General features: G+C 40.4%; 1 protein-coding gene across 4 annotated transcripts in view; it reads right to left on the reverse strand.

The window, feature by feature from the left end:
* The window catches only part of ENTREP2 (endosomal transmembrane epsin interactor 2), a 1,647,307-nt gene that overhangs the window by 764,993 nt on the left and 856,201 nt on the right, over positions 1-26,113 (reverse strand). For all 4 annotated transcript variants that reach the window (XM_069765839.1, XM_069765840.1, XM_069765842.1 and 1 more), the window contains one exon: positions 24,944-25,054. In XM_069765839.1, the coding sequence (XP_069621940.1) occupies positions 24,944-25,054 (111 nt within the window). The remainder of the gene's footprint in view (positions 1-24,943; positions 25,055-26,113) is intronic.

Here is a 26,113-nt window from a genome sequence, read left to right on the forward strand (position 1 = left end):
GTGTTAAAATTCAGGGCTGGCATATTGCCACTAGAATTCCGGCTCCAACGGAGAGGAGGTGTTTGCTTGTGTTGTGTGCTTTGCTGACTGCATGACCACTGGTTGCTCTCTCCTCAGTTAGGTAGCTGTGATCCTCTGTGAGGTTAACAGGGCACAGGGTTTTCCTTTCTATGCGATTCTGTGAAGTAACAGAGTTCGCTTATACCGCCATATAGTGCCGCCAATACTAGCAGCAGGTTACTCTCCTGCACGGTGGACCCCAGGTTGCGAACGCACCTATTACTACATCTAATATATAAAGCTGAATGTGTGTGTGTATGTATGTATGTATGTATGTATGTATGTATGTGTGTATGTGTGTATGTCCGAAATTGGCATCTGCACCGTCGCAGCTACAGCCACAAAATTTTGCACAGTAACACGTCTGGACCCCAAGAGCGTCATAGGCTATGTTGTGAGGCGAAATTTTAACCCCAGGCATTCCAATTCACCAAACAATTTTGCCCCTATCTACATAATGGGGAAAAAGTCAAAGGAAAAGTGTTGGAGGCAAATTGACAGCTGTCAGATGTGAACAAGGGGGACTAGGGTTGAGCGACTTTTGTTTTTATAGGATCGGGTCGGATTTCACAAGTCGGGTTGAGTAAAATCGGCCGATCCTATAGAAAAGTCGGGGTCGGGGTTGGCCGAAACACGAAACCCAATGCAGTGCATTGGGTTTCTAATGGTTCCCAGGGTCTGAAGGAGAGGAAACTCTCCTTCAGGCCCTGCGATCCATATTATTGTGTAAAATAAAGAATAAAAATAAAAAATATTGCTATACTCACCCTCGGACGCGCCCTGGTTGTAACCGGGAGCCTTCCTTCCTAAGAATGAGCGCCTGAAGGACCTTTCGATGACGTCGCGGCTTGTGATTGGTCGCGTGAGCGGTCACATGGGCGTCATGCGACCAATCACAAGCCGCGACGTCATCGAAAGGTCCTTCAAGCGCTGATTCTTAGGAAGGAAGGCTGCGGGTTAGAACCAGGGCGCGTCCGAGGGTGATTATATTCCTAATAGGTATATGTGACCCATGTGACCGCTCACGCGACCAATCACAAGCCGCGATGTCATCGAAAGGTCCTTCAGGCGCTCATTCTTAGGAAGGAAGGCTCCCGGTTACAACCAGGGCGCGTCCGAGGGTGAGTATAGCAATATTTTTTATTTTTATTCTTTATTTTACACTTAAATCTGAATTCCGATACCGACTCCCGATATCTTAAACATATCGGGAATCGGTATCGGAATTCCGATTCCAGATTCAGAAGATCGCCAACCTCATGGCCGATCCCACACAGGGGTCGGGTCGGGTTTCATGAAACCCGACTTTGCCAAAAGTCGGCGACTTCTGAATCTGGCTGACCCGTTTCGCTCAACCCTAAGGGGGACTTAAAGAGTGAGAGCGATGGCGCCAAAGAGTATATACCATACAGTTGCTAAGGTGGGGCCCCGACATGGGATACTCACCACACACAGGGATATGAACACACACACAAAATGCACCACAAACTACCACATGCTTGAACACATACCACCCTCAGCACACATTTCACCACACATACACCAACCTCGCCACATAAAAGTCGAAACACAAAAGTTGCCACTCAAAACTTGCCATGCGCAAAACTCACCACATGCAAAACTCGCCACACGTGCAAAACTCACCTCATGGAAAACTCGCCACACGCAAAACTTGCACACGCGGAAAAATTGCCACATGCACAAAAGTTGCAACACATGCAAAAGTTGCCTCACGCAAAACTTGCATATACTCAAAACGCACCACACATAAAACTCGCTATGCGCAAAACTTGCTGCACACAACTTGCTACACTAACCTGTCACATGCAACTCGACACACAAAAAGTTGCTACACACAAAACTCATCTCACAAAAGTCGCTACATGCATGTCGCCACATGCAACTCAACACACACAACTTGACACATGAAACTCGCCCTAAAAAACACACAAGTCTGGTATTATCCTTCAAAAATAAAAATCTGATTAATAAGCAGACAAACTAGAAGAGCAACAAATGTACCATATAGGAAATACGGCAGCTGTCAGTCACATGACCTGTCTATTATGTGTATGTGTGAGCTAATATATACTGCCAGGTGGGAGGGCTTCCTGTTGGCTGGGGGTTTATCAGGCTGACAATTTAGCTTACAAATACTGAGGTTAAAATACTGACCAAATAACGTGTGAAGGAGGTCCAATACAGGAAGAGATGACATACAGATATATACTATATACAGGGGAGATGACACACAGATATATATACTACTGTATATACAGGAGGAGATGACACAGATGTAAACTATATACAGGAGAGATGACACAGGTATATACTATATACAGGAGGAGATGGCACACAGGTATATACTATAAACAGGAGGAGATGACACACATATATACAGGGGAGATGACACAGGTATATACTATATACAGGAGATGACATACAGGTATATACTATATACAGGAGGACATGACACACAGGTATATATTATATGCAGGAGGAGATGACAACGTGGTATATACTATATACAGGGGAGATGACACAGGTACATACTATATACAGGAGGAGATGACATACAGGTATATACTATATACAGGAGGAGATGACACATAAATACTATACATAGGGGAGATGACACAGGTATATACTATATACAGGAGGAGATGACACAGGTATATACTATATACAGGAGGAGATGACACACAGGTATATACTATATACAGGAGGAGATGACATACAGGTACATACTATATACAGGAGGAGATGACACAGGTATATACTATATACAGGGGAGATGACACACAAGTATATACTATATACAGGAGGAGATGACACACAGGTATATACTATATACAGGGGAGATGACACACAGGTATATACTATATACAGGAGCAGATGACACACAGGTATATACTATATACAGGAGGAGATGACACATATATACTATATACAGGAGGAGATGACACACAGATATATACTATATACAGGAGCAGATGATACACAGGTATATACTATATACAGGAGGAGAACACTTACAGGTACATACTATATACAGGAGAAGGAGATGACACATGTATATACTATATATAGGAGGAGATGACATACAGGTATATACTATATAAAAGAGGAGATGACACATAGGTACAGTATATAGAGGAGGAGATGACATACAGCAGGTATATACTGTATACAGGGGAGATGACATACAGGTATATACTATATACAGGAGATGACATACAGGTATATAGTGTATACAGAAGAGATGACATACAGTTATATGCTATATACAGGAGTAGATGACACATGGGTTTATGCAATATACAGGAGGAGTTGACATACAGCAGGTATATATTATTTACAGGGGAGATGACATACAGGTATATACTATATACAAGAGAAGATATACAGGTGTATACTATATATAAGGGAGATGACAAACATGTATATACTGAGGTGAAAATGAGGGGTGTGAGGTGAAAATGAAAAGATGGGAGTGCAAAATGAGAGTGAGGGAAAATAGTGGAGTGATCGGAAAATGACAGATTGAGGTCGAAATGACAAGTGTTAGGGGGGAATGAGAGGAGTGAGGGGGAAAATAAGAGGAGTGAGGGGGAAAATGAGAGGTGTAAGGGAGAAAATGAGAGGCATGATGGGAAAATAAAAGACGTGAGGGACTATAACTAACCACAGCTCTTCAGCTAGTATATATATACAGGTCCTTCTCAAAAAATTAGCATATAGTGTTAAATTTCATTATTTACCATAATGTAATGATTACAATTAAACTTTCATATATTATAAATTCATTATCCACCATCTGAAATTTGTCAGGTCTTTTATTGTTTTAATACTGATGATTTTGGCATACAACTCCTGATAACCCAAAAAACCTGTCTCAATAAATTAGCATATCAAGAAAAGGTTCTCTAAACGACCTATTACCCTAATCTTCTGAATCAACTAATTAACTCTAAACACATGCAAAAGATACCTGAGGCTTTTATAAACTCCCTGCCTGGTTCATTACTCAAAACCCCCATCATGGGTAAGACTAGCGACCTGACAGATGTCAAGAAGGCCATCATTGACACCCTCAAGCAAGAGGGTAAGACCCAGAAAGAAATTTCTCAACAAATAGGCTGTTCCCAGAGTGCTGTATCAAGGCACCTCAATGGTAAGTCTGTTGGAAGGAAACAATGTGGCAGAAAACGCTGTACAACGAGAAGAGGAGACCGGACCCTGAGGAAGATTGTGGAGAAGGACCGATTCCAGACCTTGGGGAACCTGAGGAAGCAGTGGACTGAGTCTGGTGTGGAAACATCCAGAGCCACCGCGCACAGGCGTGTGCAGGAAATGGGCTACAGGTGCCGCATTCCCCAGGTAAAGCCACTTTTGAGCTACAGAGAAGCAGCACTGGACTGTTGCTAAGTGGTCCCAAGTACTTTTTTCTGATGAAAGCAAATTTTGCATGTCATTCGGAAATCAAGGTGCCAGAATCTGGAGGATGACTGGGGAGAAGGAAATGCCAAAATGCCTGAAGTCCAGTGTCAAGTACCCACAGTCAGTGATGGTGTGGGGTGCCATGTCAGCTGCTGGTGTTGGTCCACTGTGTTTCATCAAGGGCAGGGTCAATGCAGCTAGCTATCAGGAGATTTTGGAGCACTTCATGCTTCCATCGGCTGAAATGCTTTATGGAGATGAAGATTTCATTTTTCAGCACGACCTGGCACCTGCTCACAGTGCCAAAACCACTGGTAAATGGTTTACTGACCATGGTATTACTGTGCTCAATTGGCCTGCCAACTCTCCTGACCTGAACCCCATAGAGAATCTGTGGGATATTGTGAAGAGAAAGTTGAGAGACGCAAGACCCAACACTCTGGATGAGCTTAAGGCCGCTATTGAAGCATCCTGGGCCTCCATAACATCTCAGCAGTGTCACAGGCTGATTGCCTCCATGCCACGCCACATTGAAGCAGTCATTTCTGCCAAAGGATTCCCGACCAAGTATTGAGTGCATAACTGAACATTATTATTTGTTGGTTTTTTTGTTTGTTATTAAAAAACACTTTTATTTGATTGGATGGGTGAAATATGCTAATTTATTGAGACAGGTTTTTTGGGTTATCAGGAGTTGTATGCCAAAATCATCAGTATTAAAACAATAAAAGACCTGACAAATTTCAGTTGGTGGATAATGAATCTATAATATATGAAAGTTTAATTGTAATCATTACATTATGGTAAATAATGAAATTTAACACTATATGCTAATTTTTTGAGAAGGACCTGTATATACACTCGGTGCGTTCCGACAACCCTAACACCGACTCACTATAGCATCCAATATCCTAATAGGGTATCAAAACTATTTAAAGAATAATAAAGTGTTAAAACAAATAATAGACAACTTCGCTCATTTCACTTTCATTGTGTTGCTGCAGTCTAAACATTCTATTTACTTGAGTTCAGTTACATTTATATTGGAAACATTTTTCAAACCTGGCAAATATGAATATCAAAATATTCAATCATCTCTGCAATAGATAAAACCATAAACACATCATACTAGACATATTTTGTCAACCTGTGTCATTTTCACGGGATTGAGGTTAGGGGTACAATGGCTTGAAGGAACAATGGCAAATCTTAAGAAAATACATTTTGTTTTGCTATTAGAGAGAAAAAAAAGAAAATTTAACTTGAATGTATTATAATAGAAAGTCTCTTAGGTAATTAGTAAATAATAGCTAATACAAATGACCCTGCGTTTACGGATTGATTAATTGTCCATTATATATTCCAGCTAATGCAAAACCTCTTTATGGAAAGAATGCAGGCTTAATGCCATATTTTTATATTGACTGTATTATATTGTTTCAGCTCATTTTTTTTATTGTTAAAGGAATTTTATGTTCAAGATGTTCAAGACAACTGCTTTTAAAAAATAGCATGAGTAGCTAATTGCTGCATGTCCACCTCTTCTAATCCCCAGACAACAGCTTTCATCACAGGGTAAAGCCACATTGGCCCAGTCCTTAACTTTGCAGGGAAATTAAAAATTACAAGTGTCCATTCTTGTTCTTTACCCACTATAACATTCAATATCCTAATAGGATGAAATAAATCCTTAAAGAATAATGAAGTCAGCTTGGAATTCTATTTAAAAGTGCCATACTCAGCATGTAGATTTATGCTTTTACACAACAGAATATCTCAATAACTTTTAAGATTGGGGGCTCAACAACCCCATTTGTATGGAATTGTTTTTACTCCAACTGTATAGAACAATCAAAAGAAGAAGACATGAATTTGTAAGGGTGATCCTTTAAAAAAGTTACTACAGCAGAACATTTATTAAACTTCTTGGAGTAACACATGACCTTGTTTTCTTGTGATATGACAGTGCACTTATTAAGTAAATTGTATTACTTCCAGTGCTTCAAGTATATTGTCCAACTCATGACTCAATAGAAAAATGCAATCTTCACATTTATTACAACCTGCCAGCTTTTGGGGAAGAGAGAAAGTAGTTCAGGGTACATGGATCTGAAATAAATCATGCTTACATGAAAAATGGTTTTAATCACAGGGTTGACATTTACCAGTGTACATTGGGAAACACTTTGGGTAACCTAGAAATCAGAGGAGACGGAAATGTTGAAATAGACAAAGCTACAAATGAAAAAAAAAAAATACAATATCCTCTCAAGTCATTTTTTTCCGTTCCATTTAATATGGATTGATATGACTACATTTCAGAAAGAAGCAGCAGAATTTTATCTACTTCAGCGTGGGACTGTGAGAAGACTGCACATTGACTACTGAAACTGAGGTGGGACTTATGCCTAACTATGTTCTTATTTTGATTGTGAAGATTCAACATTCAAGACAGATGAAAAGTATGATTATACAAGATTTTATTGTCAAATATAAAACAGATTAGCTTTGAAAGTAATGGTTAAAAGGTTTCTAAAACTTCTGAATAAATAAAAGTTCAGGATAGTATGTTAATATTCAATTTGGTGCAGATTCCTAGCAAATAAACATTGGTGGCTTATTCGGGAAATATTGTAGTCCTAGAAAAACCCTTTTTATGTACCAGAAATGGCATAAAAAAAGGAAAAGGGCATGCTGCTTACCAGCATTGAAGTATTGATCACTAAGAGATTGACTAGTCCGGCAAGTAAACATCTCACTGTCTATAGACTTTGCACACGGAGAGTCTGGTCTGGGCGTGGTTAGCTTTCACAGCTCTGCTTCATTCTAAATCTAAAAGTGCTAATTGTATCAGAACAGCTACAACAAGTAAGTGATACATTGTTGGATTCAGCTTCTCTTTGCCTAAATCAGCCTGCTCTCAGATGAGGTAGCAAAAACCTGCTGACGAACCCGAACGGTAATGTTCGGAGTCCATACCGCACAACTAGTATTCATGCACGGACCCCAAACACAGACTTCTCCAAAAAAGTCTGTGCTACTGTTCGGGTTTGGCAGCCCAAACAAAGGTTGTTAAAAGGCTGCAGCACAGCCAATCAACAAGCTTTCCTCTCTGGGCTCTTCCAGCTCAATCACAGCAATGTCAAGTATTAGTATGGCTGTGCTTGGCCATCACACTGTGTGGAAACAAAAGGTGCAGGGTCTCGTCTATTTTTGATAACTAACACAGGCAAAACTGACAGCTGCTGGCTGCATCCCCCAGCTGTCCACTTTATCTTGTCTGGATATCAAAAATACAGGTGTCTACACTCTGTTTTATTATTATTATTTAAATAAATCATTTTAAGAAACTGCATATTGTTTCCCCCATTTTCGGTAACCAGTTAAGCTAAAGCGGACAGCTGGGGGCTAGTATTCCCATATTGGGAAGGGGCCATGAATATTGGTCCTCTCCAGCCTAAAATTAGCAGCCTGCAGCAGCCCAAGAAAAGGAACATCCATTAGATGTGCCAATTCTAATGCCAGGCTTTTTCCGATTGCCCTTGTGGTTGGTAAGTGGGGTAATAGTTTTGGGGTTGATGTCAGCTGGTTTGTGTCCGCTGATATCAAGCCCATGGGTTAGTAATGGATAGGCATTTATCAGACACCCCATTACTAACCCCGTAGTCAAAAATAACAAAGACAAAGACACAGGAAAAAGTCCTTTAAATTGAAATAAATGCACAGAAAAAAGTAATTAAATTGAAATAAACATACCCCGACCCCTTTTACCCATTTATTAATGTAAAAGTAAAACTAAAAAATTACGGTAATCCTCATCTATTTTCTGATAATCCATATGTCCCTCAACGTGCTCCAACTCTGATACATCTGGATTGCAATACAATTCAACTTAATTATTTAAAAATCATGCAATTTGATTTTATGGTTTTCATTTTTACATTCTGTCTCTCACAGTTGAAGTGTAGCTATAAAAATTTCCGACCTCTCCATTCTTTATAGGTGGGGAAACTATCAAAATCTTGCTTTATTGCCCTTCTTGGTCAACCAGATCTTTGCAGTTTTTGTACTTGCACCAAATTTTACACATAGATGTTTAAGAATATCCACTATCCAATGACCTCTGTGTTTGATTTCCATTTTTCAGAGGTTTTATAATCCCAATCACTTATACCATATGATACATAACAGTCACATGTAGTCAAATCATGATTTACGCAATTGTATTTCCATTCTAATCACTGTACTTAGATTTTTCACTAGACCATAATAGCTGTTACACTGATGGCTGTTAAACTGTATGAACTGTACATTATGAGCATGTCCAGTGAGATGAATCTGTTTTGTTTCGTGTTTTTCTTATTAAGCTAATTGCAAATGATTCGTAATCCTGACAGCTGCAAATAGCATGTCACACTGAATTGCATATTTTACAGAGAGATTAAGCGGAGGTCAAGACCTGGTTTAAATTGTCGTTCTTTAAAGAGCTCCCAGTGTCCTAATAAAGAAGATGGCACCAAGCTCAAGTTGGATTTCAACGCAGCACATTATTGAATATTGTGATTTTAAATGAACTATTTTATGCATGATATAGAATGAATACTAATGTTAACTGAAATTGGATTCATCAGCTTTAATAAAGGGAATACCAAGAGATGTGAAATAGAAAAGGCAGAAATTGAAAACAGCACGCAGCTGATTAAGTGGAAACTAAGAAATAATGAAAAATTGAAGGACTGCCGGCAATGATTTGTTAGATTACATTGCTTTTTTTTTTAGATTGACAGATGCAACACATTTCAGCTATCATGTGAGTTTTGATTCGAACGAACGATGGGCATTTTTTGGACATTGTTTCCAAACACGGGATTGGACATTAAATAATCTATTGGGATGTTTAGTAAAATCCCTATAGTTTTAGTTTCTGTGGAAAGAAGAAGAGATCTATTGAAAGTACTGTATGCGGAATGTGCAAGATGTAGAACAAAACTTGTCTTTTTCACTGTGTACATATGTACAAGTATCAAACGGAATGATGCATATAATATGCACAAAGACTGTATAAAGCTATACACTTGTCTGAGCAAACCGTGTACTGCGGAGTTCTCCACTGTGATGCACACCATTTGATGCCTTATGCCTTGTATACTGACTCTATTAACACTTTTGGGAATAATAATAATAATAATAATAATTTTTATTTATATAGCGCCAACATATTCCGCAGCACTTTACAGTTAAGCGGGGACATGTACAGACAAATTCAATACACGTTAAGACAATTTAAACAGTGACATTAGGGCTGCATGATCCAGTCATCAGCCCGTGTGCTTAAGTGCAATAGTCAAGTATCAAGTGCAGTTATCGTGTGCATGGAGGGTGTGGAGACAGATGAATAGTAGGGGTCAGATTCAGAGTAATATTTGGAAGGAGGGAACAGGGCAAAGTTAGTTTACTGAGTAGTTGATGTGGTAGGTTTGTTTGAAGAGATGGGTTTTCAAAGCGCGCTTGAATAGGTCGGGGCTAGGTATCAGTCTGATCGTCTAGGGAAGTGCATTCCAGAGAGCTGGCGCAGCACGAGAGAAGTCTTGGAGACGGAGGTGTGAGGTTCGGATTACAGAGGATGTTAGTCTTAGGTCATTTGTAGAACGGACGGCACGTGTAGGGCGATAGACAGAGATGAGAGAAGAGATATAAGGCGGTGCAGAACTGTGCAGAGTTTTGTGGGTGAGAGAGAGGAGTTTATACTGGACCCTGTAGCGAATGGGTAGCCAGTGTAATAACTGGCACAAGAAGGAGGCATCGGTGAAGCGGCTGGACAGAAATATGACTCTGGCTGAAGCATTCAAGATGGATTGGAGAGGAGAAAGTTTGGTAAGAGGGAGACCGATCAGAAGAGAGTTGCAGTAGTCCAGACGGGAATTAATGAGAGCGAGAGTCTTAGCAGTTTCAATGGTGAGAAAAGGTCGGATTCTGGAGTTGTTTTTAAGATGCAGGTGACCAGAGCGAGTGAGTGATTGGATATAGGGAGTAAAAGAAAGTTCGGTGTCGAATGTGACCCCAAGACAGCGGGCATGCTGCTTGGGAGTTATGGTTGAACCCTCCAGGGTAATTTCGATGTTGGGTAGAGTGAGGTTAGTAGAAGGGAGAAACACAAGAAGTTCCATTTTGGAGAGATTTAGTTTCAGGTAGAGGGAGGACATGATGTTAGAGACAGCAGACAGACAATCCTTGGTATTTTGAATTAGGGTAGGGGTGATGTCGGGGGAAGGAGTGTATAATTGGGTGTCATCAGCATAGAGATGATACTGGAACCTAAATCTGCTGATTGTTTGTCCAATAGGGGCCATGTAAAGAGAGAAGAGGAGGGGGCCTAGGACTGAGCCTTGCGGAACCCGATAGTAAGGGGATGAAGAGAGGAAGAGGAGCCGGCAAAAGATACAGTGAATGAGCGGTCAGAGAGGTAGGAGGAGAACCAGGAGAGGGCTGTGTCCTTAAGGCCTATAGAGCGGAGCATAGTGAGGAGGAGCTGGTGATCCACAGTGTCAAATGCGGCAGAGAGATCCAGGAGAATCAGCAGAGAGCAATGACCTTTGGATTTAGCTGTTATTAGGTCATTAGAGACTTTAGTGAGAGCAGTTTCAGTGGAGTGTAAAGAGCGGAAATCAGATTGTAAGAGGTCAAGAAGAGAGTTATCCGAGAGATAGCAGATTAGACGGGAGTGGACCAAGCGTTCCAAGAGTTTAGAGATGTAGTTAGCAGTGCAGTTCTGGTCCAGAGATGGCTTTTTAAGTAAAGGGGTTATGATGGCATGTTTAAATGAGGAGGGAAAGATACCTGAAGAAAGAGAGAGGTTAAATATTTTAGTCAGGTGAGTGGTGACCACTGGTGAGAGAGACTGCAGGATATGTGAATGCTGGGAATGTTTAGTAAATGGTATCAAGCTTTATGCAAAGGGATTTTCATGCCGAATTATCCAATGCTGCCCAACTCCAATACATGTTGTTCATTCTGATGCAATGCTTTAAATACAGTCATTCCAGAAAACATTTGTTACTACATTGATTCATCACATCTTGAGAGTAATTTATTTTCCTTACAGATGGTTTGCACATACCTGGCAGAGAATGGCTATAAAATTTGACTTATTTCAGGTGTGATAATATTTAAATGAGGTTTACATAAAAGGATGCTTGATAGTCTTGGTCAATAATGTTTTTATTAAATGGAAAAAGGATTAGATCATTTTAGGAACATTTTTACTTTTAAGAGTGCAGGTAGATGTAAAAAAAAAAGAAATGCTTAAAACATTGGCCTTAGGCTACAAGTCTGCAGACTTGTGAATCCTCATAGTGCATGAGTATTCTCTGGTGCTGGCACCAGGAGTAGCAGGCACATGATACGATCATGTGCCTACTAGATGTGCACAGCTTTGCTCAATCCAAGGGTATTGAGAGAGTCGACACCTCGAGTTGGAATGTGGCAGGAAGTATGCAAATTGCACACCTGAGATCACATGACTGCCCACTCACCATAGCAGCATCAGTGAATCCTCACAGCATGCATTTTGCGCTCTCTGCGGATTCACAAGTCTGCAGTCACACTTTAAGCTTTTTTATGTATATCTTTCTTCTTTCATGATCTACTCTAGTCTAAGTTGCCTGGTTTGGGTTAAGGTAGATCAGTTAATTCCATTAAAGGGACACAGAAACTATAAGTACATTTTTTTCATAATCAGCAAAATATACCTTCTAGGATGATATAAAATGCCAGTCTACAGAGTCAATAGGAATGATTTCTGAATGTGTTGTAAGTTAAAGGCAATCTACCACCAAGTTTACTCTTCTCATTGTGAGGTTTTCATAAAATAGGGACAAAAGCCCTAATTGTTGTTGTGTATCACTTACTACACTTCTTGCTATCATTTTGATAAAATCATCAAGCCTAATAAGTGACTCGGCTTTAAAATCAGGGTTCCTTTCCTTACTCTTTATGGTACTGCCAGGTGGGTCAGCAGGAACTGCATAGTGACCACCAAAGGATATACAAAACATTATATGGGTGCTCAGAGACACAATGCATATTGTGGTGTTCTACACAGCAAATTACATTTATTTTGTATTATGTGATGTAGTACTTCAGATTTACTAAGTTGGTGTCTACCTATTCTAGTTCGTAAAGATACACAAACGTATTTGACTGGAATTGAATTGTACAAAGCTCTTTATTTTCAGAATGCAGTTTTTTTGTAATTTGGTCCATGCACATTCATGAGAGTGCTAGGTGCAGTTTTGCTAAACAATAGAGGGCCGTCGAAAGGTGGGGAAAAAAAACCCTAATACTTCACCATTTACCTTTCCAGTCTCCTCTACTTCTTAATCTCCCCTGTATCATCAAAACAAGGCAGAGCTTCTTACCTGCCTAGGCCTCTAAACAAATGCACTATCAGGATGCAGTGGACCCATGTGGTTAAGATGGAGACAACACAGGTGCAGCATAACCGATGAGGCAGCCACTCTCAACCTACCAAACTAATGGAGGGGGTGGCTGCTTGGCACAATGCTGCACATAAAAGACTTGTATGTGGCGCTGTTCACACAATGGAGATGCACAGCATCCAGGCAGGCCTAGTAGTAACACCCTTCTATTAGATCAGGCGGGCCTGCCCAGCGCTATCCAAATGCACCCCATGTGAACAGACACCACAGTTTACAAGACAAAAATGGGCCCACTGCATCCTGATAGTGCATTTGTTTAGAGGCCTAGGCAGGTAAGAAGCTCTGCCTTGTTTTGCTGTTTTTTTCTATTTTTTGGAGGATCTCTGAATCCTCTTCTTGTGCTCCCCTGTATCATCCTCAGCACATCCTCATATTAGGCCGGGACTCCCAGCCACGACTAGACCTAGGACTACCTTGTAGTCATCCTGGGCCCTGTAACAGCCGAACGTCCCAGGCTAGAGTGTGCACCGTAGGGTCACAGAGCACATGTTATATACAATCTTACATGCATGCACTCAGATGTCCTCAGCCTAGCTGTGACTGGAGATCCTGGCCTAGCATGAAGATGCGCCAAGGACCGTATGGCAGAGCGCAAGCAGCTGGGGTGGCCAGAGTGGTGAATATTATGTTTTTTTTCTTACATCTTACATTTATTAAGGCTAGAGCATATTAATGGGCATTCAATTCATGGAGTATAAATGTGCTGTGAATCGGATATCCCAGTAAAATCTGCTGATTTGACAAATTAATTTTGTCAGATTTGTTCATCTCTACTAGTTTGTCTTCTTGAATCATTTTGAGTTTGAAAAACCCAAGCTCTAGTTATAAACTGCATTCTTTCCTGTCTGTGTAAAATAATAGAGAAGGCTGAAGAAGAATACAGTCAATCGTTTTATTTCAGCAGAATAGAATAGTTTTTAACAATGCTTATATCAGTCACAAATATATCACATATGAAATGCTAGCAAGCTGGGAAAGCAAACAAAAACAAAAGAAAAAGTAAATGTTTTGTACAAATGGGTATAAACTTAAAAATATTGTCAGTGTATTCATATTTGCATGTGATGATATTATGGCATCTAAACGACAACCATTACCACTCCACCATACTTTGCAATCATCCTACATAACATGTGAGAGATGGATTGTTGGAACTTTACCACTGTTAGGGGCATAACTATAGTCAGTACAGGGGCTGCAATTTCACATAGGTCCTGTACCCTAAGGGGGACAACAGGTTCCCTTGGCTCACACGAGAAGATCAATAATATCAAGGACCCTTTCTCCTTATTGACTCTGTTAGACATTTTTTCATTGTGACACACAAGCTATAAGTTACCCTAATATCTTCCACTATAGCTTTCAAAATTGAGTGAGCATCTATAGAGCTGTAGAATTCTTTAATTGTCTAACTGTGGAAGATGTGAGCAACGGAAGAGAATGAAGTAGCTCTTTTTATCACAAAGGCAATATCGCTGGCTGTTTCCTTCAATGGGGTAGTTGGACTGGTTAGCATTGAGATGGTTGGCTGGCTTTGTATTGAGGCAGAAAAAGATACTATTACAAACTGTTACATGAGTGCTATAACTTGTGACACAGTTATGTGGGACACTATGATTGGCTTGTTATAAGGGCAGTGTAGTTGGTGGTACTTATAAAAATATAATATATCTAAAAAATACTTGATTTAGAAAGTATACATGTCATTATATCCAAGGCCGGTTTTAGGCAAAGTGAGACCCTAGGCAAAAGTTCAAATTGGGGCACCAAATGCTAACATATTGCGCATCACACAGACGCATTTTGGTTGTATTTACATGCGCTGTATCCAGGCCGTTAAATGAGTGTAATCAACAATATTGAAGTTGTTCATCGCGTTTTTCCTGGACCCTTTCCAATGAATGAGGAACAATGACGGGGAGAGAACAATCTTTAATAGATCAATCTGTCACCATACAATATAATATTATCAGCAGCATATCTGCAGTTTTTGCTGGGCTATGTGCTGCTGAGAACAATGATTTTTGTTCTGGCATAAACCATCCAATCTCTCAATGAATAGGCAGCATTTTGCTTATTTAGTGTAATACACCCCATAGTCCTCTACATAGCATAATGCATCCCACAGTCCTCCATAGTATATAATGCACATCCCGTAGTCTTCCGTATGACATAGTGTGCCCCATAGTCCTCCACCTAGTATAATTCACTCCTAATAGTCCACTATATAGTATAATACACTGTCCATAGTCCTCCATATTGCATAATACACTCCCCATAGTCACGCATATAGTATAATACACTATAAGTAGTCCTCCATATATTATAATACACTCCCCATAGTCCTCCATATAGTATAATACACTCCCCATAGTCATCCATGTAGTATGATACACTCTCCATAGTCCTCCATATAGTATAATACACTCCTCTTAGTCCTTCATATATTAAAATACACTCCTCAGTCTTCCATACAGTATAATACACTTTTCATAGTCCTTGATATAGTGTAATGCACCCCCATAGTCATTCATGTAGTACAATGCACTCCCTACAGTTCTTCAAATAGTAAAATGCATTCCATTCCCCATAGTCCTCGATACAGTATAATGCAGGTCCCATATAGTACGTATAGTATAATGCACTGCTCATAGTCTGCTAGAGTAAAATACAGCCCCTCATAAAGCATAATACAGCCACCCCATAAGCATAATGCAGCCACCCCATAGATCATAATGCAGCCACCCCATAGGCTATAATGCAGCCATCCCATATAGCAGGGCTCCCCAACCTGTAGCTCGGGAGCCACATGTGACTCGCGGCCCCATGAATTGTGGCTCGCGACTGTCTGCCAGCTTGATGCATTAGGTCCAGGTCTAGCAAACAGGTATGAAGACTACATCTCAAAATTGTGAATTTTGTGAGTATCCCTGCACAGAATTGCAGATATGGATGCACATTTACTGGTCTTAGGTGTTTAGAGATGTTTTAGGTATGATACACTGGAGGTTTGTACTACCTGTTAGAGGAGGTGCTCAAAGCTGGATGTGACAGTGTGTTGGGAGAATACTGAATGGGGGTATTGTGAGAACCCCTGGATCTCAGTGTACTGCTCTGGAGTGATTTCTGTGGAAAAGCTTTGGTTATCATTATACCTGTAATGGGGGCTTTGAGTGACACTACTTTGAAGGGGGTGGGAGCTGGATGTGGCTCGAGACCCTCTCTCCGTGCTAAATGTGGCTCGCGACCCTCTCTCTAAGCTGAATGTGGATCTCAAGGTCATAAAGGTTGGGGACCACTGCCATATAGTATAATTCAGCCACCCCACAGAATATAATGTAGCCCCCTCATAGAGTACAATGAAGCCCCACAGAATATCATGTAGCTCCCCCACAAAATATAATGCAGGCCCCTAATATAATATTATGCAGCCCCCACAGAATATATTGTAGCCCCCTCATAGAGTATAATGCATCCCCCTCATATAGTATAATGCAGTCCCTCCATAGAATATAAAGTAGTCCCCTCATAGAGTATAATGCAGCCCCTCTCATAGTATAATGCAGCCCCCCATAGAATATAATGTAGCTCCCTCATAAGGTATAATGCAGCCCCCGCCTATAGTATAATGCGGCCCCCCATAGAATATAATGTAGCCGCTCATAGAGTATAATGAAGCTCCCATAGAATATAATGTAGCCTCCTCATAGAATGCAATGCAAACCCTCTACAGAATATAATGTAGTCCCCTCATAGGGTATAATGTAGCCCCTTCATAGAATATAATGTAGCCCCCATAGAATATAATGCAGCCCTCCTGATATAGTATAATGGAGCGTGTGGGGTGATGCTGGTGCCAGGAGGACCTCCCTGACTCATGGGCCCCATAGCCGCAGCGTGGTGTGCCGCTATTAGCGGGATGCCACTGGCTCATCATGGAGAGTGGGGGACCAAGGGAGCTGCCTAGTCTGCCTGCCTTTTACGCCGGCCCTGATAGTGCAGCTCTCATTGAGTATAACACAGCCCCTCATAAACCATAATGCAGCCACCCCATAGATCATAATGCAGCCACTCCAGAGATCATAATGCTGCCACCCCATAGAGTACAATGCAGCCATCTCATAGAGTATAATTCAGCCTCCCACTCACGGGCCCCATAGTGGCAGCGTGGTATGGTGCTATTAGAGGTATGCCACTGGCTGATGGCTCCTGGAGAGCGGGGTTCCTAGGGAGCTGCCTAGTCTGCCTGCCTCTAACGCCGGCCCTGATAATATCCACGTTCATTAGATAAGAGGTGTGCACTCCAATATTCTTGAACCAGTCTTAGTTCATTGCTTCTAATTTACTTTAGATTATAGTTGTCTTTTGCTGGTCCTAACTAGTGATGAGTGAATATAGTCGTTTCTTTGGTTTTCCCAAGCATGCTTGGGTGACCTCCAAGTATTTATGACTGCTTGGAGATTTAGTTTTCGCTGCGGCAGCTGAATGATTTACAGCTACTAGCCAGGCTGAGTACATGTGGGGGTTGCCTGGTTGCTAGGGAATCCCCACATGTAATCAAGCAGGCTAATAGCTCTAAATCATTCAGCTGCAGCGATGAAAACTAAATCTCCGAGCAGACATAAATACTCGGAGACCACGTGTGCGTGCTTGGGAAAACCCGAGAAACGAGCATACTCGTTCATCACTAGTCCTAACCTACCTGATTGCTAATATTCTAAGAAATATGTAGCAAAGGAAATAAAAGTCACCTAGCTTTTGTTACAAGAAAACATTGTGATTGAAGATCTTTCAGAGGCAACGTATGAATGGATGGTGCCCTAAAAATGGCTACCTCAGCGGTGAGGATCTGGCCACTTATTTCCTAGAAAAAAATCAACCACGTTGATCAGGATATCTCAGCCCAATCTCCTCAGTGCCTGGAGCCCCTGCCCGCCGCACCTCAAGCTCACTAGACATCTTTGAGCCTGCTTCAGAAGAAGTTTCCAAGGTCCTTGCTTCTGCTCGGCCTACCACCTGCAACAGTGACCCCATTCCTTCACATCTCCTGCAGTCTCCCTCACCAGTGGTCACCACTCACCTGACTAAAATATGTACCCTCTCTATTTCTTCAGCTATCTTTCCCTCCTCATTTAAACATGCCATCATAACCCCTTTACTTAAAAAGCCATCCCTGGACCAGAACTGCACTGCTAACTACAGACCTGTCGCTAACCTTTCCTTCATCTCTAAACTCCTGGAACGCTAGGTTCACTCCCGTCTAATCCGCTATCTCTTGGATAACTCTCTTCTCGACCCCTTACAATCTAGTTTCCGCTCTTTACACTCCACTGAAACTGCCCTCACTAAAAGTCTCTAATGATCTAATAACAGCTAAATCCAAAGGTCATTGTTCCCTGCTGATTCTCCTAGATCTCTCCGCAGCATTCAACACTGTGGATCATCAGCTCCTCCTCTCTATGCTCCACTCTATAGGCCTCAAGGACAGCCCTCTCCTGGTTCTCCTCCTACCTCTTTGACCGCTCCTTCACTGTATCTTTTGCCGGCTCCTCTTCCTCTCCTCGTCCCCTTACTATCGGGGTTCCGCAGGGCTCAGTCCTAGGCCCCCTCCTCTTCTCTCTATACACTGCCCCTATTGGACAAACAATCAGCAGATTTGGGTTCCAGCAGGTACGGACTGGGGAAGAAATGCAGTCCTGGCATTTGAAGTCACACAGGCCCATATTGTTCCCGTCCCCATGAACCAGATGGGATATATTACTAATATTACCCAGGATGGAGGAAAGGAAGACTTACTACAAGACCAATATTTCTAATGATACCCGTGGCCTGCTGGGGTAAGTGACGAAGTCTGCGACTTTGTGCTCCATCACAGCTCTTAACAGTATAGGAGTCTTGAGAACACCGATTCTGTTAGTAATCTAGCAGACAAGGCAGCCCACAACCAGACCGGCCCTTCTGGCATTTGCCAGAATTGCCAGATGGCCAGTCCGGCCCTGGGTTCCAGTACCATCTCTATGCTGACAACACCCAATTACACACTTCTTCCCCTGACATCACCCTTACCCTAATTCAAAATACCAAGGATTGTCTGTCTGCTTTCTCTAACATCATGTCCTCCCTCTATCTGAAACTAAATCTCTCCAAAACGGAACTTCTTGTGTTTCTCCCTTCTACTAACCTCACTCTACCCAACATCGAAATTACCCTGGATGGATCAACTATAACTCACAAGCAGCATGCCCGCTGTCTTGGGGTCACATTGGACACCAAACTTTCTTTTACTCCCTATATCCAATCACTCACTCGCTCTTGTCACCTGCATCTTAAAAACATCTCCAGAATCCGACCTTTTCTCACCTTTGAAACTGCTAAGACTCTTACTGTCGCTCTTATTCATTCTCATCCTGACTACTGCAACTCTCTTCTGATCGGTCTCCTTCTTACCAAACTTTCTCCTCTCCAATCCAGCTTGAGTATGGCAGCCAGTGTCATATTTCTGTCCAGCCACTTCACCGATGCCTCCATCTTGTGCCAGTGATTACACTGGCTACCAATTCATTACAGGGTCCAGTATAAACTCATCTCTCTCACCCACAAAGCTCTCCACAGTTCTGCACCGCCTTATATCTTCTCTCTCATCTCTGTCTATCGCCCTACACGTGCCCTCCATTCTACAAATGACCTAAGACTAGCATCCCCTGTAATTCGAACCTCGCACCTCCGATTCCAAGACTTCTCTCATGTTGCGCCAGCTCTCTGGAATGCACTTCCCCAGATGATCAGACTGATACCTAGCCCCGATCTTTTCAAGCGCGCTTTGAAAACCCATCTTTTCAAACAAGCCAACCACATCAACTACTCAGTAAACTAACTTTGCCCTGTTCCCTCCTTCCAAATATTATTCTGAATATGCACCCTACTATTCATCTGTCTCCACACCCTCCATGCACACGATAACTGCACTTGATACTTGACTATTGCACTTAAACACATGGGCTGATGACCGGATCATGCAGCTTTATATGAAAATCCATATTTATTATAATTGCAAGACCAGAAATAACAAGCACTTTTCACCTATTGTGTCCCCCCATTTACTTGTAGATTGTAATCTTGCGCGCAGGGACCTCACCCCTAATGTCACTGTTTAAATTGTCTTAATTTGTATTGAATTTGTCTGTACATGTCCCCGCTTAATTGTAAAGTGCTGCGGAATATGTTGGCGCTATATAAATAAAATTATTATTATTATTATTATTATTATTATTATTATTATTATTATTATTACATCTAGAAAATAAACTAAAGAAAGTAAATATACTTAGAATGTCCACAGAAAAGGAATATAAATGAATTAGTTACCTAATCTAAGGGTTCATCTAACACATTTAGTTTCAGAAGCATACTCTTCCCCTGCCTCAGAGCTTCCCAATTGCTTGGTGGAGCTTCAGCCCTGATTAACATTTCAGATCAGCGGCATAGTTGCACCAATGGTCCAAACTGTCAACTCCATTATGTTGCAATCTGAGGTAGTTATTTCTCTATAGCATTGAAGGAGCACAGGGGCACCAAAACTTGGATGTTGTGATCCAGCCAGCTTTAGAACTGCACTTGTTAAGCTCCATAACAAAAGCTTCCAAGCACAGCACTCCTTGCCTATGAAAAAATGGACACCACTGATAGACTGCAGAGGTGACAATGAGTAGTAGTCAAACACCAGAAATTATGTCAACATATTAGATAATTAGGCACATATATTAAATATATAATGTACTTCTATTAATGATGTGTTTTATGATATTTGACAATTTAACAACAAACTTTATTCTTCATTCAGAGTTCAAAAACAGACTGTCATGGGGAAAAGAACTCTACATGGTTATCCTTCCTAAATATCAAAGCATCTATAATGCGAGCAGTTGCAATAAATGACATTATGAACACACATCCATATATATATATATGCACAACATACATTACAATATAATTAGTCAGTTTAAATAAAAAAAAGAGTATTGTGAACACAACAGCTGACTAAAAAGACACAGCTAGCAAATATTAAGGTTAATTCCCTATTAAAAAAAAAAAAAGATATGAACGTTCTCTAAAAGTCAGATCAACGAAGGTTTGACTACTGGGTCCCTCACTAATCATGTCAAAGAAGTGACTGGAGGAGAATTAGCATATGTGCATGGTCACGCTCCAAGTCTTAAAGTCAATAGGAGATACAGAAACAGCCAATATGCCATAAAAATCTTTCATGGGAAAACAACTTTAAGTAGTTCCCATAAAAATAGTGGTAAATCAGTAAATAAGCATATTTTATCCTGCCTGTATAAAAAAATACCATTCAGATGTGTTCTGGCACAATCTGTAGGCAATAAAATATTTTTTTTCACTAAGTATATTATAAAGAATTTACGCAATAAAGAGGGAAATGAGTGAAGTATAGCAGGATGGCCTACTGTTTAAAAGACTTCAAGTGTGTTAGAAGTTGGTTTTTTGCCAATTCACTTTGCTAAATATAAACCACAGAGGCCTCTGAGTCTCTTACCTCATTTGTCTGCTGGACACAGTTATTCTAGCACACGGCAAAATGCAACAAATTCTACAGACTGTACTCACAGGGGGCACGCTTTGTATTTCTGTCAGTACAGCATGCTGTTACGTTTCTGTTAACTTCTTGTCTTCTGGATTACATGTGGGATTTATGTAATCCTTTATAAGTAGAGGAACATATAGGAGTTAAAACTCTTTCAGAAGATAAGATGTTTAGGGGAATCTACAAATCATATTAGCATTCTTTCAACTAATAGATAGAGAAAGAGATTTCAAAATACCCCCAAAAAACTCAATGTTGGTGTCAAATTTAAAGCGATTCTCTGGAAGGAGAATATAATTTTAATTAAATTCCTAAATACGTTTTAATTATCAAAGCATGCTAATTTTGCCTATGGAGGTAATCAATGTAAAATTAAAATTGCCTTTATGTTGTTACACTTACACAAAAAGTTCTTAGAATGTCAATAGGATGTGAGCTTGTGAGAACGTGCAGTAAGAAGTCTCCATCTCTACTCGTCATGAGTAGTAAAATGGGCTCCCAATGGATATTCATATCTAAACTGTAGATACCAGGGGTCTATATGTAAGAATAGGCTGCTCATACTGTTGTACACCCTGTCTATCTGACCAAATGCTACTGTAGTGATATCATGGGTGCTAAAGTAAGAGGCTGCTCATACAACCGTCCATCCTGTCTATCTAGTCTATTACTGGAGATACCAAGGGTGCTGAGGTAAGAAGAGGCTGCTCACACTGCCATCAACCCTGTCTATCTGACATAATACTTTTGATATCAGGATTGCTGAAATAAGAAGATGCTGCTCACACTGTTGTCAACCCTTTCTATCTAGTCTATTACTGGAGGTACCAGGGTTGTTGAGGTAAGAAGAGGCTGCTCACACTTCTGTCCACCCTGTTTTGCTGATCTACAGTGCCTTGCAAAAGTATTCGACTCCCTGGAACTTTACAACCTTTTCCCACATATCATGCTTGAAACATAAAGATACCAAATGTAAATTGTTGGTGAAGAATCAACAAAAAGTGGAGCAAAATTGTGAAGTTGAACGAAATTTATTGGTTATTTAAAATTTTTGTGGAAATTCAAAAACTGAAAAGTGGGGCGTGCAATATTATTCGGCCCCTTTAACTTAATACTTTGTTGCGCCACCTTTTGCTGTGATTACAGCAGCAAGTGGCTTGGGGTATGTCTATCAGTTTTGTACATCGACAGATTGAAATTTTTGACCATTCTTCCTTGACAAACACCTCGAGCTCAGTGAGGTTTGATGTAGATCGTTTGTGAACAGCAGTTTTCAGCTCTTTCCACAGATTCTCAATTGGATTGAGGTCTGGACTTTGACTTGGCCATTCTAACACCTGGATATAATAAGTGAACCATTCAATTGTAGATTTTGCTTTATGTTTGGGATCATTGTCTTGTTGGAAGACAAATCTCCATCCCAGTCTCAGGTCTTTTGCAGACTCAAAGAGGTTTGCTTCAAGAATGGTCCTGTATTTGGCTCCATCCATCTTCCCATCAATTTTAACCATCTCCCCAGTCCCTGCTGAAGAAAAGCAGGCCCAAACCATGATGCTGTCACCACCATGTTTGACAGTGGGGATGGTGTGTTCAGGGTGATGCGCTAAGTTGCCTTTACGCCAAACATATCGCTTGGCATTGTTGCCAAAAAGTTCGATTTTGGTTTCATCTGACCAGAGCACCTTCTTCCACATGTTTGGTGTGTCTCCCAGGTGGCTTGTTGCAAACTTTAAACTACACTTTTTATGGATATATTTGAGAAATGGCTTTCTTCTTGCCACTCTTCCATAAAGGCCAGATTTGTGCAGTGTACGAGTGATTGTTGTCCTATGGACAGGCTGTCCCACCTCAGATGTAGATCTCTGCAGTTCATCCAGAGTGATCATGGGCCTCTTGGCTGCATCTCTGAACAGTCTTCTCCTTTGTTTGAGATGAAAGTTTAGAGGGACGGCCGGTTCTTGGTAGATTTGCAGTGGTATGATACTGCTTCCATTTCAATATGATCGCTTGCACAGTGCTCCTTGGGATGTTTAAAGTTTTGGAAATCATTTTCTATCCAAATCCGGCTTTAAACTTCTCCACAACAGTATCGCGGACCTGCCTGTTGCCTTGGTCTTCATGATGCTCTCTGTGCTGCAAACAGAACCCTGAGACTATCACAGAGCAGGTGCATTTATACGGAGACTTGATTACACACAGGTGGATTATATTTATCATCATTGGTCATTTAGGACAACATTGGATCATTCAGAGATTCACAATGAACTTCTGGAGTGAGTTTGCTGCACTGAAAGTAAAGGGGCCGAATAATATTGCACGCCCCACTTTTCAGTTTTTGAATTTCCAAAAAATTAAAAAACAATAAATTTCATTAAACTTTACAATTGTGTTCCACTTGTTGATTCTTCACCAAAAATTTACTTTTGGTATCTTTATGTTTGAAGCATGATATGTGGGAAAAGTTTGAAAAGTTCCAGAGAGCCGAATACCAAGACACTGTAATATTGGAAAAACCATTCATGCTGAGGTAAGAAGAGGCTGCTCATACTGCTATCCACACCATCTTTCTGATCTAATACTGTAGGTACCAGATGTGTGGAGGTAAGAAGGTAAGAAGAGTTTGTTCATACTGCTGTTATGTCTGTCATTTTGATCTAATATTCGGGATACCAGTGGTACTGAGATAAGAAGTGGCTGCTCACACTACCATCCACCCTGTATATCCAGTCTATTACTGAATATAAAGGGGCATGGAGGTAAGAAAAGGCTGATCATATTGCTGTTCACCCAGTCTATCTCATCTAATACTGAATATAGGGTGCAGAGGTAAGAAGATGCTGCTCACACTGCTGCTCAATCATCTCTTTAATTTTTCAAGCACACTATAAGAAATGAAAGCTGAACTGTGAGTGGTTAATATGGGTAATACATACCATTTTTCTTTTAGTCAAGGTCCCCTATTTGTCCCATTGTGTTTTATACAGTGTGCTTTTACTTCTATACTTCAAATCTGAAACAAGTTCTATTTTTACCTATATGGTTGTTGCTCATTTCCAGCAGAACAAAGTAGCAGACAAACATATGAGACTTCAGTAGTAGGATATTGGCTGATCACTTCTTTATACCCAAAGAAAAGTGCCAAGTCTTGTACATTAACTTTGAGGGCCCTTTCAGTCTTCTAATAGGAGTATTTTTTTCCTAGGGTAGTGGAAAAGCTGAGATTTTTTTATCACTGCAATATGATTTATAAATATATTGTAATTCAAATATAAAATATAAACAAAATAAACTAATATTCAGGTCAATATACTGTATAGTGGGTCACAATATGGGTACTTACCAATCGACAGCCTTCAAGAGAACTGACTAGTTGAGCATTTTGACAAGAAAGAATGGAACCCGCCAAGTTAAGCATGACACAAACAGCCGACAGCAGCATAAAAAAGGTTATCTGAAAATAAAACACAAACAGCAAATTAGCGAAACGCAATACTGTACCTTGTGGTAATGCTAAAATAAAGCTAGAAAATAAGAGCAAAAAATTATTTAAAATATATCAGCACAGAAAGTCTTCATGAATGCATCACTGAATACAGTTCACAAGCTAAGCTGTATTTGTTATTTCCGCATTATTTATTCAGAAACGAGGTGTATCTTGAAGTTTCTGAGCATCAATGCAAAATCTGTACCTACACACTACAGATTTTGCATTGATGCTCATTTTTTTTAAACAATTTCATTATCTCCCATTTTCTTCTAAACAGTGTTTTGTATTGTTCTGCTTTGTACATTTCTCACATTCGGACGCTATCACAAGTGCCTACATCTGAACAATGGATTACCGGATATCAGATCCCCACCAAACTGATAAAAATGACCTATAATAATAAAGTAGTAATAATAGAATAATTATTTTTCATTTTATAGTGCCAAAAATTCCGCAACACTTTACAATTTTATAGAGGATTTGTACAGACAATAAAGACATTACAGAATAAGTATAAGTCAGATACCAAGAGGAGTGAGGGTTCTGATCACAAGCTTACAATATATGAAGAAATAGGGGACACGAAAGGAAAATGGTAAAAAGTGCTTACATTGTACAATACTGCCTTAATAAATCAGTCTAAGCAATAAATAACTTATCCACTTTATACACAACTGTTAGATCCATGTGGGATTGGTGTCCCCCAATTATTCCCTGGCCACAACTTAGGTAAGTTAGAATTCCAATCTATCAGAAATTAGGTCTATTATTTGCATGTAAGCATGGCAATGCTTTACTGATATTATAATGCTGTTAGAAAAGTAGAAAAGGACAGAACATCTGATTTACTGCATTTTCACTGCTAAGAGCCTTGACTTGCCTTTGTAGTAAATTGTAGACTACACGTGTCTGAGAACTGAAAAAAATCCACAAGCATCTCAGTAATGGACTCAATGCTAAATAGCTATCCTGAATGAGGCTACAGATGTGACCTGTGAACTGGCTGATACTGAATCACAGCAT

The sequence above is a fragment of the Ranitomeya imitator genome, chromosome 4, assembly GCF_032444005.1.
Source record: "Ranitomeya imitator isolate aRanImi1 chromosome 4, aRanImi1.pri, whole genome shotgun sequence".
In the NCBI taxonomy this organism is placed as follows: Eukaryota; Metazoa; Chordata; class Amphibia; order Anura; family Dendrobatidae; genus Ranitomeya; species Ranitomeya imitator.